General features: G+C 40.5%; 1 protein-coding gene across 4 annotated transcripts in view; it reads left to right on the forward strand.

Annotated features, from left to right (window-relative positions):
• Nucleotides 1-20,255, forward strand: part of rai14 (retinoic acid induced 14) — a 199,379-nt gene that overhangs the window by 92,571 nt on the left and 86,553 nt on the right. For all 4 annotated transcript variants that reach the window (XM_052010039.1, XM_052010040.1, XM_052010037.1 and 1 more), the window contains one exon: nt 5,311-5,441. In XM_052010039.1, the coding sequence (XP_051865999.1) occupies nt 5,311-5,441 (131 nt within the window). The remainder of the gene's footprint in view (nt 1-5,310; nt 5,442-20,255) is intronic.

The raw sequence follows: 20,255 nt of genomic DNA on the forward strand, positions 1-20,255 counted from the left end.
CTGTGCTGCCTTAGCTTAATCAGCAGGAGTCCAGACTGCTAGCTGTTGGTGGAATGGCAGTGTTGGGAGCCCAAAGACTTCTGGATCCACAGAGACTTTGACATTGCTCAGAAATTGTTGGAGGTTAGGATGCTAGATTCCTGTACTGGCGGGGTGGATGGATGGGTTTGTGAGGTGGGTGCACTCCTTCCACCACTTTGTGTAGGGTTTCTGTGTGCATGGCCTTGATATTCTCAATATCATCCCAAATGCTCTTTCTCCAGTTTGAGTGGTCATGGGCCAGGGGTTCCTAGGAGTCAGTGGGAATAGTGCACTTTTTCAAAGAATCTTTGAGTACATCCTTGAATCTTGCTCTCTGTCCTACTGATAATCTTCAATGACAGAGCCTGGTTGTCTGACTGTTTTGAGTGTCTGTTTTAGGAGTCAAGCATGCAAATGATGTTGGCTAACCCAACATAACTGGATAAAAGCAACTTGGTCCTCAATACTGAGGATGATGGCAGGGGCGAATATGCTGATGATATTTTTTCCAGTGAATTTGGAGGATACGTGGGAATAGGATTGTTGCTATTTTTTTTCAGTGCTTTAGCATGTGTGCTACAGATAGTCTACGTCCTGAAGAATATAGGAGGGCAGAGATCAGTGCTGCCCAGTAGATCACAAGTTTCAGATCAGGTCTGAGGTTTTAATCTTCAAGATCCTTTTTCCTCAGTTGACCAAAGGCCATGCTGGTGCATTGGTAAATTTCATCAATATCTGCCTTTGCCGAGAGGTGGTTCTAGAGGTAGGGGAAATTTTCTAGGTTCCCGTTGTGATCTTGTATTATATTTTAACATTTAATTCTCAGTCAATACCTTCAAAGCATACTATTTCGTAGCGCTAAGCATTGTAATCTTTGAGGCTGTGCTGGTATATTGAACTGTTTAACAATAGTAGTAAAACCAGAAATAATCCACTGGCTGTGGTTTACATACACCTGAGGATGCGAAAGTGCTGTACAAATTCAAGTTAATTTTTTAAAATTACTTATTCAGGAACTAGTTGTTGCTGGCAAGATCAGCATTTGTTGCTCTTTCCGTAACAGCCCTTTACCTAACAGTCGAATGGCTTAGCAGGCCATTTTAAATGGGAGATTAAGATTTGACCACATTGATGGTCTGGAGTTGTACAAATCATAAAGATGGCAGATTTCTCTCCATCAGTATATCAGATAGGATTTTGTAACAAACCACAATCACTCATTACTTATGACTATATTTTTGATTTCAGAATATGAACTAACTGTAACTTCTATAGCTGCCATGGTAGGAAATAATTAGTTTCTGGTTGTTAATCAAGGCATCTAGATTACTAGTCCAGCAAATTACTCCTGTATTACCACCATTTGACTTTTTTCTAGTGTACCATTGGAAAGTATAGACAAATCATCAGGAATTATTGAATGGTTGTTATTACACCATGTGTAAATTTCATTTCTTGCTGAATTATAATTATAAATCCTGTTAACTAAAACATCTGCAAATACATGTTCATGGACTAGAGAAATTATTGGATAAGTATAGATAATAAAACATGTTGTACTTTTTATTATTTTCAGTCATAGTGACCATGCACCACTTGAAGCTCCAGGTAATGCTGAAAACATCCTAATATAGTATTAATACCCTTAGATGCTATAAATAGCTTTTCATTTTGGAAAAAAAAATCCCTTCCTCTCCTCTGTGCCAACTTGGCTGGTCGATAGCATTCTCTGCTTCAAGTTAGATAGCTAAACATTCAAGCTCCTTGAACACGCATTCTAAGCTAACTTTCCAAGTACAATACCGAGGGAGTGGTACATTGTTGATTGCACCATTTTTCTGGATGAAAAGTTTAGCCAAGTTTTTGGTCTGCCTATTCTGTGGACTAAAAATATAATTGGATGCAATCAAAGAGGAGGGAGGGCTCTAGCACTACAGCCAACAACTCTGCCACATATAATGCCATGTTTTATTTTAATAACTAGTTGTTAGTCTCATTTTAAAAAAATCACTGTGGGGAAAATAGCTACATATTTGTTTTATGTAAAGTCTTTTCATTCAAAGTAATTATACCTGAATACTTCTGTGGTATATTTCTGAGCTCTGGCAGCCTTTGGTATTTGTCTTAGAGATTGCTCATGTAATGTTAGATGTTGAATAGAGTAGGGTATCGTAGTTAAAGCACACATGCTTTCAGCTTGGATTACGGGGAGAGACCAGGCCTGGAAGCCATGTTAAAATTTCTTAAAATTCCTTTGCACCAAAACATGAGAGAGGAGATTAAATACTCATTTTGAAACTCAGAGAAAATGTATTTAAATGTCATTCATTTCGCTGCTCGTCTTTTTTTTGTCATGGGGAGGAGTTTAATGTTCTGTTAGCTTCTGACAAGTAGTCCTGTTCAGTTCACAGTCCTGAAGTTTCCACTTCCCTGGTCCCAACAGGCTCATCTTTACCATGGATGTTCAATCCCTTTACACCTCCATTCCGCATCAGGATGGTCTGAAAGCCCTCTGCTTCTTCCCTGAGCAGAGGCCCAACCAGTTCCCTGCCACCAACAAACTGGGTCGCATGTCTGAACTTCTTGCACTGAACAATTTCTCCTTCAACTCCACTTGCTTTCTGCAGACCAAAGGTGTAGCTATGCGCACTAACATGGGCCTAAGCTATGGCTATCTTTTTGTGGGATGTGTGGAATAGTCTATGTTTTCAGTCCTATGTGGGCCCACTCCAACTCCATTTTCTGGTATATTGATGACTGCATTGGTGCTGTTTCCTGTACTCGTGCAAAACTTGACAATTTCATGACTTTTGTTGCCAATTTCCACCATATTCTCACCTTCATGTGGTCAGTCCTTTTATGGACCTCTGTCTACATCTAAAGAGAGGCTAGCTATTAACATACAAGCCTATTGACTCCCACAGCTATTTCAACTTGATGACATCTTATCCATTTCTTGTGCCCCTGTTTTCATTCTCTCTCTTTGTTGCAGAACAACGTTAGAATTCCCCAGGTCCTCACCATCGGCTCCACCAGCCTCCACGTTCAACAGATTATTCTGTTCAATTTCTGCCACCTTCAAAGAGTTTCCACCACCCAGACACATCTTCCTCTCCCCTCCCCTTCTGCCTTTTGCAGGGACCATTCCCTTTGTGACTCCCTGGTCCACTCTTCCATTCCCACCAACCAATTCTTGAGGCACTTTCCCTTGCAACAGCAGGCGATGTAAAACTTGTCCCTTCATCTCTTCCCTTCCCACCATCCAGGGACCAAAACAGACTTTCCAGGTGAAACAGCAATTCACTTGCACTTCTTCCAATCTCGTGTACTTTATTTGAGGTTCAAAATGTAGTCTCCTCTACACTGGAAAAATCAAACACAGTTTGCATGGCTGCTTTGCGGAGGACTTGTGTTCAGTCTGCAGGAGCAACCCTGAAATAACCGTTGCCTACCAATTTAATTTTCTACCCCATTCCCACTCTGACCTATTGGTCTGTTGCCTCCTGTACTCTTACAATGAGGCCCAATGCAAGGCATGTCTTCCTGCTCTGCATTTCACAACTCCTGTATTCTTCTGCCTATATTCTCACTCTCTAACTGCTTCTATTCGCTCATTAACCAGATAACCTTGTTTAAAGCTTATCCCCACATTTCATCCTTGTCTTGCCTTATCGGAGACCTCCCCATCCCCCACCCTTCCTGCAGCTTAATGAGCTTCTTTTCTCACCTTTCCAGATGTGACAAAAGGTCTTTGACTTGAAATGTTCGCTCTGTTTCTTTTCCCACAGATGTGACCCGACCAGCTGAGTATTTCCAGCACCTGCAGTTTTTTTTGATTTTGTGTTCAGTAAAATGCCTAGTTGACTTGGCGTTCTGAAACCAGTGATTAAGATTCAAGAATTCTTCCTTGGAATGATTTTTTTTAAATAAACCCTCTTTAACCTTTCTATGTGTCCTCACAATGATATGGATCCATTTAGAAGCTCAATTAATAGGGTTGTGGGAGTGAACTTTTGTACTGTTGTTCACTGATCTTTACTATTGATGCTTCTAATGTTACATTGTACTCTCCCCATCCCAGCACCACCAGAATGTTTCTCAATAATTCCATGAAGGCTGGAAGTCATAAGAGTTCTCAGTTAGCTATGATTTGTATGAATGAATATCAGATGATATGATTCCAGTTGATTTGCATCCCAACCTTGCAGTATGCTTTTTATTTAAGGGGTCATTGAATGACGGGAGCAGTCACCTTGGCCCATCTCCTTCGTTGTTATTATAGCTAAGAATGCTGATGGCTAATTATAGTGGGATAAAGCAAGTTTGTTGGAAACTAATAAATAACTTGAAATCGGTTTGTTGTTTGAATTTGGTTCATTGCAAGCATGGAATTATCTGAAGCTTTATTTGAAGCTATAAAGTCATGGTACTACTAGTAATGTTAGCATATGCTTACGTTGATAGTAAAATTAAATGGATTAAGAGAGAAATTATGCTTGAATAGAAAACAAATTCTGGAAATGTCTCAAATTTGTCAGCATTGGTCGGGGAGAAAAAGATAAGCTTGTATTTTCGAGTTTGTTGTTAGTCCATTGAAGGTGCAATGTATAGGCTGATCAAATGCTGAACAGCCAATGAATTAACGTAATACTCATAACTATGATGATACTTAAATCTCAATTAAATTACAAGCATGTAGTGCAGTCTTGGGTGCAGAATCCACTCGTCATATTATTTAATTACATCAAGTATTTTGTTGTACAGGTGTTAAATAAATGAAAATCCATACTACAAAATCAAGTATTTGCATTAATCACAATAGGAAAATACGTTTGCAATAACAGATGAAGTTTTGTTATCAGCCTTTGTGTCTTCGAAACCACCTTGCATAGAAATTCATAATGCTATTCCCACGGGATCAGTTTGGGCAGAGAGCCAGTCAGTATCTTAAGCGGCTGATGTCAGCAGTTTTCAGTGGCATTCGTGGTGCAGCATATGCAATTTGATGGGTCTCTGACTAGTGCAGCTAAATGTTGTTATGGAGAATGCCTTGCAAGATCTGAAATTCTTTTGTCTAGATATGTGTGTCAACTGTAAGGTCTTTTCATTCAGCTTCCTTTTCAGATATTTGGGGCCTGGGAGGGAAAATCTGAAACCTATCATGGATGTGCATCATATTCTTCGAATTAGGTTTCTGCTTAATGTATTGCTTGTGTCTGAGTAGTTTAAGTGCCTGAACACACAATCCTATATCTCTGCACTCATTCTGCTTCTCTTTCTGCATTGCAGGCACATGAATGGAACAAAAATGATGAGCGACTACTGCAAGCTGTGGAGCATGGCGACACAGAGAAAGTGGCAGCTCTCTTGGGCAAAAAAGGGATCAGTCCCATCAAGCTGGACAGCGAGGGGAAATCTGCGTAAGTGAATCAAATACTAGACCCTGTTTTTAAAAGGCTGTGTGTGTATTGGTTATCAACCTTTGTGAAAATTCCTTTTTAAAATGTCCTATCTATTTTTAATAGTTCCTTTTTATTGGTACATCTTCAGTATTAGATCTTAGTACAACTTTAAGTAGTAGAAAACAAGGCCAGAGTTGCTGCATTGATAGTGATGCCTCAAAATATATTGATTTTTTTTTTGGTTAGAGTTAAATATTTATTATAGTCCAATAAATATGTGGCTTCTTTCATTTCTATCCTCAGATCTCCATTCTAAATTATCCACAGTATCTGACTTTGGGGGAAAAATATGTATTAGTGACGCATCCATTGTTATAAATTATTGCAATCATATTGTGAAATTATTGATTCCTCCATAAATTCTACTTCATTGGCATTGATGGCTGACATGTTTAATATTAATTGAGAAATTTATCTGCATTAGTTGTATTGTAATGAAATGTGGCATTTTGCATCATAGTGGTTTTGATTTTTATACATTTTGCAAAAATCTTATTTAAAATTATCTTTGTAGTAAATGTGATTTATTGCCGTAACTGTTAAATATTAAATTTATCCTGTATGGTTAGTCTACACCTATCCTATCTTTTCAGAATAAACCAGCAGCTTAGATAAGGAGCAGCTGCCTTCCATCACTCATTTAAAAAAAAATTGCTTCACTTTGTTACTGGTACTTGTACAATCAAAATTTAGAAAAATGTCAAATCAGGTTAGGGTTCTATCTCGTTTTTGCATTTTGATCTTGCCGAAACTACTTAATCTTGTTTACTTCCGAAGATGATCATCATTTACTTGGTAGCAAATGTCTGTCTTAAAATGTAATTAATACACAAATTATTTTGGACATTCCCACCACCAGTTGGATTGAGTTGAATGTAGTGATAGGTCATTTTAAGGAGTGAAACAAAATCATTTATTTAAAGCTATATGCATGCCATTGAAAATTGATGCTTCATCTTCATGCATTTAATAGAATTTGAAGAAATTAGCCAGTTCTACTGTGCAAAGAAGCATACTTAGCAAGGGCCGGTGTGTTACAGTTGGCCTATGTATCTCAGTGATAATGTTATAATGGGATTGGGGGTGCGTGTGGAATCAGAATCAGATTTATTATCACTGACATATGACGTAAAATTCGTTGTTTTGCGGCAGCAATACAGTGCAAAGACACAAAAATCTATAAAATATTCCTTTTTTTGCACTATTTAGTTAATGAGGTGGGGTTCATGCATTGTTCAGAAATCTGATGGCGGAGGGGAAGAAGCTGTTCCTGAATCATTGGGTTTGGGTCTTCAGGCTCCTGTACCTGATGGTAGTAACGAGAAGAGGGCATGTTCCAGATGGTGAAGGTCCTTGATGGATTCCACTTTCTTGAGACACTGCCTCTTGAGATGCCCTTGATGTTGGGGAGGGTTGTGCCCATGATTGAGCTGGCTGAGTCTATAACCCTCTGCAGCCTTTTGTGATTCTGTGTATTGGAGCCTCCATACCAGGTTGTGATGCAACCAGTCAGAATGCTCTCCTCTGTTTGTCTGTAGAAATTCATAAGAGTCTTTGGTGACATACCAAATCTCCTCAAACTCCTAATGAAGTAGAGCTGCTGGCATGCCTTTTTTGTGATTGCATCAATCTGTTGGGCCCAGGATAGATCCTCTGAGATGTTGAATGCCCAGGAATTTGAAGCTGTTCTCCCTTTCCACCACTGATCCCTCAATGAGGACTAGTGTGTGTTCTGGTGAACTGGTATGTGGAAGAACATTTGTTCCACTAAGTATCATCCACTCCTTCCTGCTGAACAATGTGCACAAATAGATATCAGGAGAGGACCTAAGAGATGAATTCCAGAAGTGAGGTGAAAGTGTTGATGAGGCTCTACGGGGCACTAGTAAGGCCTCATTTGGAGTACTGTGCACAGTTTTGGGCCCCATATCTTAGGAAAGATGTGCTGATGTTGGAGAGGGTTCAGAGATTTACAAGGATGGTTCCCGGAATGAAAGGGCTTACATATGATGAGCGTTTGTCGGCTCTTGGACTGTACTCACTGGAGTACAGAGGAATGAGAGGGGACCACCTAAAGATATTTAAAATGTTGAAAGGACTGGACAGAGTAGATGTGGCCAAGCTGTTTCCCTTGGTGGGTGAGTCCAGGACCAGAGGACACAATCTTAGAATTGGAGGGTACAGGTTTAAAACAGCTATGAGGAGAAATTTCTTTAGCCAGAGGGTGGTAAATTTGTGGAATTCCTTGCCACGTACAGCAGTGGAGGCCAGATCATTGGAAGCGTTTAAGGAAGAGATAGATATCTGAATAGTCGGGGTTTCAAGGGATATGGTGATAAGGCTGGAAATTGGGGTTAGAATAGTGTGGGTTTTTTTTGCCCCCCCATTTCTCATTTTCTTTTTTCCCTTTTCTTTGGAGCAGACTCAATGGGCTGAATGGCCTACTTCTGCTCTCTTGTGATCTTGTGACTGCATTGACCTCAAGGCAGCATTGACAGAGTGTAACATCATGAGCTCTGGAAGCATTTAGATCAATGAGACTTGAGAATAACTTTTCACTGGCTCAGTCAGACTGCACACAAAGAGAAAGTTGTGCTTGTCGAGGGTCAATCATCCAAGGATCAGTGCATCACTGTAGAAGTTCCTTGGGGCAGGATCTTAAACTAAATCCTTTTAAGCTATTTCATGTATGATGTTCTGTTCCCCGTATGGCTGGAGTGGGATGTTCATTGATTTAATGCAGTTAATACATTTGCAACTCCTTGGGTAATGAAACTGTCCGTGCATATTGTAACATCTAAGTAATATTCAGGTATGAAGTGGCATGTAACACTTGCACTGCTCAACAATGACAACCTCCAACATGAGAGCCTAATCCCTTACCCATGACATTTGAGCAACTTTATATTACTGAGTTGCTCGGCATCAATATCCTGTGCGGGGGGCTGGGGGGGGGGGGGTCACTGATCAAAAATTTAACAGCATCAGCCACATAATTATGACAAGAGCAGGTGGTTGGATATTGTGCAGTGGGTGACTGCCCTCTTGACTCTCTAAAGCCTTTGCACAGTTAACCACATTGGGAATAGCATAAGAATATCTTGCACTTGTCAGAATTGATGGGCACTTGAGAGAATAGGTTACAGTGAAATAATTGGGGGAGTGGAGTTGGTGGGATTGCTCCGAGATGGAAAATGACTCGTTGGGTCAAATGGCTGCAGTCTGTGTGATTAGAAATGTGAGTGGATGCTTCTGGAGTTGATGTTAAAATGGCGGGAGGAATGCTTGGAGCCCTCAACATTGACTTCAGGCCTCGTGAAGTTTCCTGACATCAGGACAAATATGGACAAGCAAACCTTCTCTTCTCGAGGACCCCCTATTGTCCTCTCAAAAGTGATGAATTAGTGCTCCTCCATGTTGAACAGCACTTGGAAGAGGCACAAAGTATCAAGGGTACAGTGGGGGACTTTAATGTTCATGACCATGAGGTAATATTCATCACACCTCCTGCCTGAAGAGGTGGGGGAATCGGATACAATTAATACACTTAAGAGGAATTTAGACAGACATTTAAATAAGCAAGGCATTGAAGGATGCAGTTCAAATGCAGACAGATGGGATTTAGTGTAGATGGGTAGGAAGGTTATTATGGATGTGATGGACTGAAGGGCTCATTTCTATGCAGTACACCTCTGACTATGATTGGCTTGGTAACATACAAGTGCTGACTGTGCTGGCCAAGTTCTGAAGGACATAGCTGTTAGACTGGATCTGTATCAGGTAATGAGTGAATCAACATGTGGAATAAACCTACTTGACCACGTCCTCATCACTCGGGACAGATGTAAGTGCTCATAATGGCTTTGGTAGCATTGACTGGTGCAGACGAAATCTGGTCTTCAAACTGAAGACACTCTTCATCCTATTGGTGGCACTACAGTTGTGCTTAATGGAATGGACTCAGAAGAATTCTGGCACCTCAGAGGTGGGCATCTATAAGACCTTGTGGATGACCAGCAGCAGAAACATTCACCACCACAATCTGTAAGTTCATGCCTGGCATATCTCACTCTAGTGTCAAGCCAGGGCATTGATCTGGGTTCAATTAGAAGTGCAGAAGGGAGCAGTAGCAGCTTACCTAAAAATCAAGATGTCAACTGATGAAGCTGTAATACAGGACTGCCTGCATGCTGAACAGTGTGTGGTAGACAGAGCCCACTGATTATGTAACAAATGGGTTAAGTTGAAACTCAGTTCTGCCTCATCTTTTGGAGGAAAATTAAACAGATAATGGGAGGAGAAGGATCCAAGAATAGCCCCATTCACAGAAGAGCCCAGCAAGTGAGTGCTAATGACAAGGCTGAAGCCATCATTAACAATGCTATTAAGTGGCAGTTATTAATCAATAATGGACCTGCTGATGCCTAGTTTGGGTTTCACCAGGGCCACTTTGCTCCAGACCTTATTGCAGCCTTGGTCCAAGGAGCTGAATTGGAAGTGAGAGGAGAATGATTGCTCTTAATATTGAGGTAGCATTTGACTGAGGAGAGCATCAAGGTGTACTGGTAAAACTGGAGTTAATGGGATCAAGGGGGAAAATAACATTGGGTTGGAGCCGTATCTCTCTCAGAGGAAACCGGGTGCTTGTTGTCGATCTTCCCAGCCATGGGACATCACTGCAGGAGTTCCTCAAGGCAGTGTTCTATCTTCAGCTGTTTCATGGCTGTCCTTCCAGTGTAAAGTCAGAAATGTGTTTTTTTTGTGCTGGAGATTGCAATATGTTCAATTCCATTTGTAACTCCTCAGCAAATGAAGCATACCATGTCTGCATGCAGCAAGTCCTAGGTGGCATTTGGGCATAGGCTGATAAATGGGAAGTGAACTTTGCATTGCAAAAGTGCTATTCATTGACCATCTCCATCAACTACTCAACATGGACATGTAGTGGCATTACTATTGCCGAGACTCCACTGTCAACATCTGGTCACTGTTAACCAGAAACTCAACCTGACCAACCACAGAAATAGCGTAGCTACATGTGTCAGTCAGAGACTGGGTATCCTGCAGCAAATAACTTACCTCCTAGCACCCAATGGCCTTTTCAACATCTGCAAGGCACAAGAACAGGATGGAATACTCTCCTTTGCCAAAAAGAATGCAAGTCTGATGCTATTCAAGAAGGCAATGTCATGAAGGGCAAAGCACTCTGCTTGATTGGAAATAAAAAGAGAAAATGCTGGAAATACTCAGATCAGGCAGCATCTGTGGAAAGAGAGAGAATTAATATTTTGGGTTGAAGAACAATTCTATTCTGATTTCAGTTTTCTAGCATCTTTTAATTTTCATTTGCTGCTTGGTTGGTAATCCATCAATCACCATAAATATTCACCCCTTCTACCACCGGCACACAATGACTGCAGTGTGTACTATGGAAAACACTGCAGTTACTTGCCCGAATCTGCAACCTTTACCACCAAGAAGGACAAGGGTAGCAGGCACATGGGGACACCCCCACATGCAAATTCCCTGCCAAGCTGCACACCATCCTGGTTTTGATCCTTCATATTTACTGGGTTTAAATCCTCGAACTCCCTATCCAGCAGCACTGTGGGATTCACCAGAAGGACTGCAATAGTTCACCAAGGTGGCTCACCACCATCTTTTCCTAGGCATTTGGGGATGCACAACAGATGCTAGTCTTGCCTTTAAAGACCAGTTCCCAGAAAATTAACAAAACACTGAAGCTCTGCCTTATTCAAAACAAAGCTGTCCTACTGATTAGCATTACATTTTCTCTCCCAAGCATTCATTTTGTATACCACTGGAACACTATGGTTGCAATATGTACCATCAATAAAATGCAAGTTGCCAAGAATTCCTTAACAGCATCTATCAAAACTGCATCTTTCATCTAGAAAGGCAGCAGACATGGAATTTCTTCAAGTTGCATTAGATTAGATTTCTTTATTAGTCACATGTACGTCGAAACACACAGTGAAATGCATCTTTGCATAGAATGCTCTGGGGGCAGTCCGCAAGTGTCGCCACGCTTCCAGTGCCAACATAGCATGCCCACAGCTTCCTAACTTGGAAGTCCATTACAGTTGCTTTCATTTGCAAAGTCTAAATTCTGGAAACATCTTTTCAAAAGCATTGTGAGAGGTTTTTAAACCAGATGAATTCCAGGGATTCAAGATGGGGACTTTTAACTGTGCTTGAGAAGGCGGTTATAAGGGGGAAAATTGTAGCTTTCCCACATCCCATTAATGAATTGAAAATTTTGGAATATTGATACTTCTATCTTTTTAAGCTTTTTTGCCTTTTTATTTGAATTTGTTTATTGCTTTATTGCCTTTACTGAAATATTTACAACCTTTCCCTCAATGCCAGAAAAACAAAAGAGCTGGTCATTGACTTCAGGAAAGGGGGCGGTGTACATGCACCTGTCTACATCAATGGTGCTGAAGTTGAGGGGGTTGAGAGCTTCAAGTTCCTGAGTGAACATCACCAATAGCCTGTCCTGGCCCAACCATGTAGACGCCACCGCCAAGAAAGCTCACTAGTGCCTCTACTTCCTCAGGAGGCTAAAGAAATTTGACATGTCTCCTTTGATACTCACCAACTTTTATCGATGCACCATAGAAAGTATCCTATCTGGATGCATCATGGTTTGGTATGGCAATTGCTCTGCCCAGGACTGCGAGAAACTGCAGAGAGTTGTGCTTGCAGCCCAGCCCAGCACATCACGGAAACCAGCCTCCCCTCCACGGATTCTGTCTATACCTCGCTGCCTTGATGAAGCAGACAGCATAATCAAAGACCCTACCCACCCGGGTCATTCTCTCTTCTCTCCCATCAGGCAGAAGATACAGAAGCCTGAGGGCATATACCACGGGCTCAAGGACACTGTGATAAGACTAATGAATGGTTCCCTTATACCATATGGACTTTCGACCTTGCAATCTACCTTGTTTGACCTCGCACCTTATTGTCTACCTGCAATGCACTTCCCTGTAGCTGTGTCACTTTACTCTGTATTCTGTTGTTTTTACCCTGTACTACCTCAATGCAGTGTGTAATGAATTCATCTGTACAAATAATATGTAAGACAAGTTTTTCACTGTATCTTGGTACAAGTGACAATAATAAACAAATACTAAAATGTGAAAATGTGATCTGTAAATGTATTAATACTTAAGGGAGTGTGGGAGAGTTCTGGATTTGGGTAAAACTAGAACTTGGCCTGCTGAGTTCCTCCAGCATCATAGTGTTTTTCATCCGGTTTTGAGTAGCATCCCTACAGCAACCTACTCCACTTGCAGTTCATTATTTGGCTCAGTGCTGTTTTGCTTGTTCAGTTCCATTCTTAAATGATGTTGTAAAATACATGACATTTTATTTGTGACTGTCTTCCAGCATTTTTGCCTCCTTGGATTCCTCATCTAATTGTTTCTCCTTGGGAACATTTGCAGACAAGACAGTCAATGCCCTATCCTTTTCACACTTCAACTCCTTTCCATGAAATACTTAATCTTCCCATTCTGCACATTTTAAATTTTCTCTTTGGTCTTTTTAATTGTGTGGCTACACAGTCACAAGTTTACCCCTGCATCAGATAAGATGTTAAGGTTACAGTTTGGCTTGGTCACAGACTGCAGAATTCTAATAAGGTAACTCACTTCATCTTTCTTCCCTGAGATTACATTATCAATTAATGTGGCACTCAGTTCTTTACCAGAATAAAATTGGACCGGGCATGCAAATTTGTCTTTTTGCTCCAGTGCCTGATGTTTTTTTATGTAGAGACTGGGAAAAATAGCTAGAAGTTAGTTCTAATAGCCTATTGGTGACTGAGTTTAGTGATTTTTTTTTATATATATGTACAAAAATATGTTTGATCAGCCTAAAAGTTGGAAAAGATACTGAACAGGTTACAGATTTAAATTTTAACACAAATTTAAAGCAAAAGTTCAGAAATTTGGTGAATGCAGAAAATGATGAGTTTGGAGAAAATGTTCAGAGCAAAAACATGATATTTGAAACTTTAAAATCTGCTTTGCATTATTAGTATGGCATTTCCTGACATTTAAATAGCTTTTCTGTAATCATCACTTCATGCACATCCTGTGAAATTTCAGAAATTCAGAAACAGTGTTCCTTAGTTTCCAGCAGTTTGAGCTCGAGGTAAATCTTAAATGAACATTATTGCTATAAACACACCACAGCATTTCCTCAATCTACAGTGAAATGTAAGCTTCAATTACATATGTGTATTACTGAAACACTACCTTCTCCCCTTGTACTCTGATTTTGTGATTCATGTGTGTTTGTATGTGTACATCTATGCACATATACAAGCACATGTAAACGTCAGTTGGAATTGGTTTATTATTGTCCCACATACTGAGCTACAATGGAAAAACTTGTCTTGCAGAAAGTTCATCCAGATCAATTTATTACACAGTACATCGAGGTAGTACAAGCTCACACAATAACAGAATGCAGAATGAATTGTAACAGCTACAGAGAAAGTGCAGTGCAGGTAGACAATAAGATGCAAGGTCATAATGAGGTAGATTGTGAGGTCAAGAGTCTATCTTATTTTACGAGGGAACCATTCAATAGTCTGATAACAGTGGAGTAGAAGCTGTCCTTGAGCCTGGTGGTATGTGCTTTCAGACTTTTGTATCTTCTGCCTGATGGGAAAGGGGCGAAGAGAGAATGTCTGGGGTGGGTGGGTTCTTTGATTATGTTGGCTGCTTTACTGAGGCAGCGAGAAGTATAGACAGAGTCCATGGATGGGAGGCTGGTTTCCGTGATGTGCTGGGCTGTGTCCACAACTCTCTGCAGTTTCTTGCCGTCAGGGGCAGAGTAGTTGCTATACCAAGCCATGATGCACCCAGATAGGATGCTTTCTGAATTGGGGCGGGTTGACAGGGACATGCCTAATTTCTTTAGCCTCGAAGTAGAGGCACTGGTCAGCTTTCTTGGCTACCAGGACAGACTAGTGAGGTTCACTCCTAGGAACTTGAAGCTCTAAACCCTCTTGACCTCAGCACCATTGATGTAAACAGGAGCATGTGCACTGTCCCCCTTCCTAAAGTCAATGACCAGCTCTTTTGTTTTGCTGATATTGAGGGAAAGGTTGTCATCATGACAATATGTCACTCAGTTCTCTATCTCTTTCCTGTACTCTGCCTCATTGTTATTTGAGATATGGCCCATTACGGTGGTATCATCTGCAAACTTGTAGGTGGAGTTAGAGCAGAATCTGGCCACACAATTGTACGTGTATAGGGAGTAGAGTCAGGGACTGAGGATGCAGGGGCATCAGTGTTGAGAATAATTATGCTTGAGGTGTTGCTGCCTATCCTCACTGATTGTGGTCTGTTGGTCAGGAAGTCAAGGATGCAGTTGCAAAGGGAGGTGTTGAGTCCCAGGTCTTGGAGTTTGGTGATGAGTTTGCTTGGAATTATAGTATTGAAGGTGGAGCTGTAGTCAATAAACAATAGTCTAATGTAGGTGTCTTTACTGTCCAGATGCTCCAGAGATGAGTGTAGGGCCAGGGAGATGGTGTTTGCCGTGGACCTGTTTCAGCAGTAGGTGAATTGCAGTGGGTCGAGATGTTCTGGGAGGCTAGAGTTAATGTATGCCATGACAAGCCTCTCCATTTCTCTTATTTCAATTTAATGTTTTCAAAGTCAGAACTAGGAAACTTATTTCACATGTAAAGGATTTTCTTTATTCCAATTTTTAAAACCTTAGTGTGGCACCAACAAGTGAGGTCTTAATCGTGCTGCATCTTTATACTTAACCCAGCACCTTCAATGAAGATTTCTTTTAATCTGCACATTCCAAACATAATGTATCTCATTTAATAAAGCAATATTCATATTTAATTTTACATCAGGGGTTTTAAACTAGCATTGAATAAAACGTGCTGTGCCTTCTGTAAACTCTGTAGTTGTTGGCTCTATCTTTTCTTCTAAACAGTTCTGGTGCTTTTGTTACCTAATGCTTTCTTTATACAAAGCTGCTGTGTTCCATTAATCCTATTTGAAGGACACACCCGGTAAAATAACAATGTTCCGAATAGTCAACTGTAACCAGAGTCACTGTATGGCCTGTTAAGTCTTCTACTCTATGGCCAGATGGATGTGGCCTAAACATGTACTTTTAAACATTTATTACATTTCCACTGGTGTAATTCACTAAAACTACAAAAGCCACGATAAAACAAACAATGTAAATTGACTGCATTTTATTATTTATGTAAGCTGTAACCCATCTACAAGAAGGGAAATTGGCAAACTGAGAAGTGTGTGCATTAGTCAAAAATGAAAGGAAGACGCATCTTGGATCACAATATCGTGTATAGACAAGTGGTCAGATATCGGGCACGTGACATTTGCACTGAGGAAACTATCACTGTTCACATCTAGCAGACGAGCTGCAAAGTCACATATGTTTGAGGTATATGACCTGCTGCGACTGTTTTCTTTTCCTCCTCTTTGGCAACTGCCAGAGATGAGTGGTTAAATGTGTCTGGTGTGTCTGTTTCAGAGCAACAGATGATCACATGTGAATCTAATTATCTAACAGTTTTTCTAAGACTTTAACATGGAAACTATAGTTGATCTTGTGCACTTAGATTTTCTATACACTCTTCGGTTTATGCCAAAGGGCCATGGAATAGGAAATAATGATGCACTGAACCAACGCAAAGTATCATCATAACTTCAACCTTTATTCAGCTCTCAGATGTTTGGGGCTATTTGTTAGTTGAACATATTACAGATTTGGGTAACTGTGCAGCAAAAATAAAATCTACATTTGATGGAAGGTGGGTACACGAGCACCTAAGTCTATTCATCCTTTTAAATACTACTATTGGAGCAAATAATGAAGGAACATATAACTGAATTCAGAAATGGGTAACTTTTTAGATAAATGGACCAAAAAATGGCAAATGCCAGCCATTCTATAGAGAAATAGAATAATCAGATGTAAATAGAAGTAAAATTATTAGCATGGCAACAAAATCAGTGAGAAAAATTAAACCAGACAATGCTATTGCAAGCTGATCATCCAAAAGTATAGTGATCGGAGTGGATTAATATGTAATATCATCACACTGCTTGGTTTCTGGGGAGGGAAGAAGGGGGCTAAGGGTACTTAATTATCAAGGAGATGAGAGTAAATTTAACAATGTTGTAATTTTGCTGCATGAATAAATCCGTACCCAATCCATAATCTGCCAATCTTATCTAATAAATTTATGGTAATGTTTGCCTTGAAAAGGTGCAAAGTTGAAGAAAGTATATTCTGCAAGTTATGAAGAAAAATTGAAAAGGCTAAGCATGTTTTCAGTGGAAAATGAAAGGCATTAAGATGGACTAATTGGTAATGAAAGAGATTGACAAATTTGATAATGGGCAAATAGTTCACTACAGACAGGCTCTGAACCAGAGGATGTAAATGAGAAGCCAGTCAGATTATTCTTTTGTATGTAATAGAAGATGAATATGAGAGGTTTTTGGATGCTGCTGAAAAGAACAATATAGTGGGGCTGACATACAACTGAATGTATTTCTGAATATCAATTATTGTGGTGCACTTGTACAGTCCTCTAAAATTATCCATTGCTTCAACATTGCTCTGAATCTACACCTTTGCTGTTTGTCATCTCATATGGTTCAAAGGTCATTTTAGTCCAATTGTGCTTCTTTAAAATGCACTGATTCACTACTTAGTGCTGTTAACAAAAAACATAAATGCAGGTTATTCTAAACTGAGTCATAACTTGACTTCTAGCAGAGAAGTGAAGGCTGACATCAATGTAAAGGTGTATGCTTCAATTAGTCAGTGACATTTGAACTGTTTTGTTTGATATTGGCTGAGGAAATGAATACTTGCTGGTTGCATGTCATCACTATTGTGCATGGTATTCATACAAGAGCCTTTTCATGGAGGTGAGATAATGGCTAATAACATTTTTTTAGATAAATCAGTATATGCCACTTCAACTTGGATCCCCACAGTGTAATGTTTAATGCCGGATAATATTTTTGAAGCAGCCCATTTCATCAAAACACAATATATTGCATCTAGGTAAAAGAAAAGCTTTATACTTTAGCTTTTATTTTATCCTCATGCTCTAATAAATTCTCAGTATGCCGCAGTATTGCAATAGGGGGAAATATGAATTTTGAACCTTCAAATTCCCATCACTCTAGATAATGGAATGCCTTTATATCTGGTCGTGAAATTCTTGGGTGTCCTCTTACACTATAATTTCACAAGCGTTTATTCCAGTTCAGTCAAAGTTAAGTATGCCAAATTCTGTGCAGTTCTGAGCTGTGGTCAATTTTAAACTTCAAGACAAATTTGGTGTTTTCTTTTGTGCAGAGGGACAATCTGGATATTTACCAGAATTGCCACTGAAGCAAGGAAACATTATAAAGAAATGCAGTTTGAACACTAATTTCTATCATTTTGTATGTTCTTTTAATGGAGGTTTATTTTTGTATCTTAAAGGAACATTCAGACATTTAACAACAGTGAAAGGAAATTAGGTTAATGGACAAAGGTGGTAATTGGCATCCTGCAAAATTAACATTCCATCCCTTCGAACACAGATTAGTTCTTTAGTAGCCTTTACTAGAACTGCTGTGAGAGCAGCTAATGTGGTGGGCAGCCATACAGGACCTAAATGGGGTTGAGAGACCAAGCAAGTGTGGGCTAGATGGGTCATGAGTTTACTGAGACTGAGTTGGTTTTCAGTGAGTTGAATTTCATTGACTTGGTCTACTGTGCTTGTATCCATTGTGTTATGGCATAGTCAAGTCATAATGACCACATTTGATACTTCAGATTCTTTCAGAGTTCATTCAAGTAATGGATTGAACGTTTAGAAAAGATCAAACAGTTTTCTGTTGCAAATAAGATTTCAGAAGCAAAGAAGTTATTATTTTGCTCTTGTATGTGCTAAGCCACCAATTGATTAAAAAAAATCTTGCTGCTTCCATCCAAACAGAAGATAACAAGAGGTTAGTGCAGCTAGTATAACAACTTCCTCAGACGTCCAGCGACTGTATTCAGTCCTAACCACCGGTGATACCCTTGTGCACACTCTCCCTGTGACTGTGTAGGTTTCCAAAGATGTGCAGGCTGGTAGGTTAATTGACTATTGTAAATTGTCCCAATTGTTAGGTAAGTGGTAGATTCTCGGTGGAGTTGAGAATATGAAGAGAATAAAAAAGATTAGTGTAAATGGGTGTTTGATGGTAGGCGTGCACTCGATGGACCAAAAGGCCTATTTCAATGCTGTATGACTCTGATTCTTAGCGAGTTGATTAAACTAGTTGAACAATATGAGAACCCTTCCACAGTCCTCATTAAACCTTACAGGTCCAAAGTCTGCATCAGCATCCAGATGAAACCTGCAGATTTGAGGTGGACTGCTGAACGCTGCAAGTATTGTGCAAGCTTGGAGATGCTTGCACAATACTTGTGCAATGCTTGGCCTCTGACCTTCTGAAGAAGGTCAGAGGCCAAGGGATCCAGGGAAGCTTGGCTGTGTGGATTAGGAATTGGCTTGCCTGTAGAAAGCAGAGGGTTGTGGTGGAAGGAGTGCCCTCGGATTGGAGGGCAGTGACTAGTGGTGTCCCGCAGGGATCAGTTCTGGGACCTCTACTTGTGATATTTATAGATGACTTAGATGAGGGGGTGGAAGGCTGGGTTAGTAAGTTTGTGGACGACACTAAGATCGGAGGTGTTGTGGATAGTGTGGAGGGCTGTCGGAGCTTACAGAGGGATATTGATAGGATGCAGAGCTGGGCTGACAAGTGGCAGATGGAGTTCAGTCCGGAGAAGTGTGAGGTGGTACACTTTGGAAGGACAAACTCCAGGGCAGAGTACAGGGTAAATGGCAAGGTACTTGGCAGTGTAGAGGAGTAGAGAGATCTGGGGGTTCATATTCACAGTTCACTGAAAGTTGCCTCATAGGTGGATAGAGCAGTTAAGAAGGCCTATGGGATGTTAGCTTTGATAAATCGTGGGATTGAGTTTAAGAGCCGCGAAGTGATGATGCAGCTTTACAAAACTCTAGTTAGACCACAATTAGAGTACTGTGTTCAGTTCTGGTCACCGCATTATAGGAAGGATGTGGAGGCGTTGGAGAGGGTGCAGAGGAGATTTACCAGGATGCTGGCTGGATTAGAGCGTATGGAATATGAGGAGAGGCTTAAGGTGTTAGGGCTTTATTCACTGGAAAGGAGGAGGATGAGAGGAGACATGATAGAAGTATATAAAATATTGAGAGGAATAGATAGAGTAGACAGCCAGCGCCTCCTTCCCAGGGCACCAATGCTCAAGACAAGAGGGCATGGCCTTAGGGTTATGGGTGGGAGGTTCAGGGGAGATGTCAGGGGGAGGTTTTTCACCCAGAGAGTGGTTGGTGCATGGAATGCACTGCCTGGGGTGGTGGTGGAGGCAGATACATTGAACAGGTTCAAGAGTTTGTTGGATAGGCATATGGAGGAATGTGAGATAGAGGGATATGCGGGAGGAAAGGGTTAGATAGTGTGAGGGTGGTTTGATGGATGGCACAACATGGTGGGCCGAAGGGCCTGTTTTGTACTGTGTGGTTCTATGTTGTGGGATTGCATAGTGTGTGGAATCCATGACTTTTACTACCCTCTCACTACAGTGAGAAGAAATTGATTTACAAATAGGGATTTAGTATTAACAAGGCAATGGAGGCAGTTCTCA

The sequence above is a fragment of the Pristis pectinata genome, chromosome 2 (genome assembly GCF_009764475.1).
Source record: "Pristis pectinata isolate sPriPec2 chromosome 2, sPriPec2.1.pri, whole genome shotgun sequence".
Lineage (NCBI taxonomy): Eukaryota > Metazoa > Chordata > Chondrichthyes > Rhinopristiformes > Pristidae > Pristis > Pristis pectinata.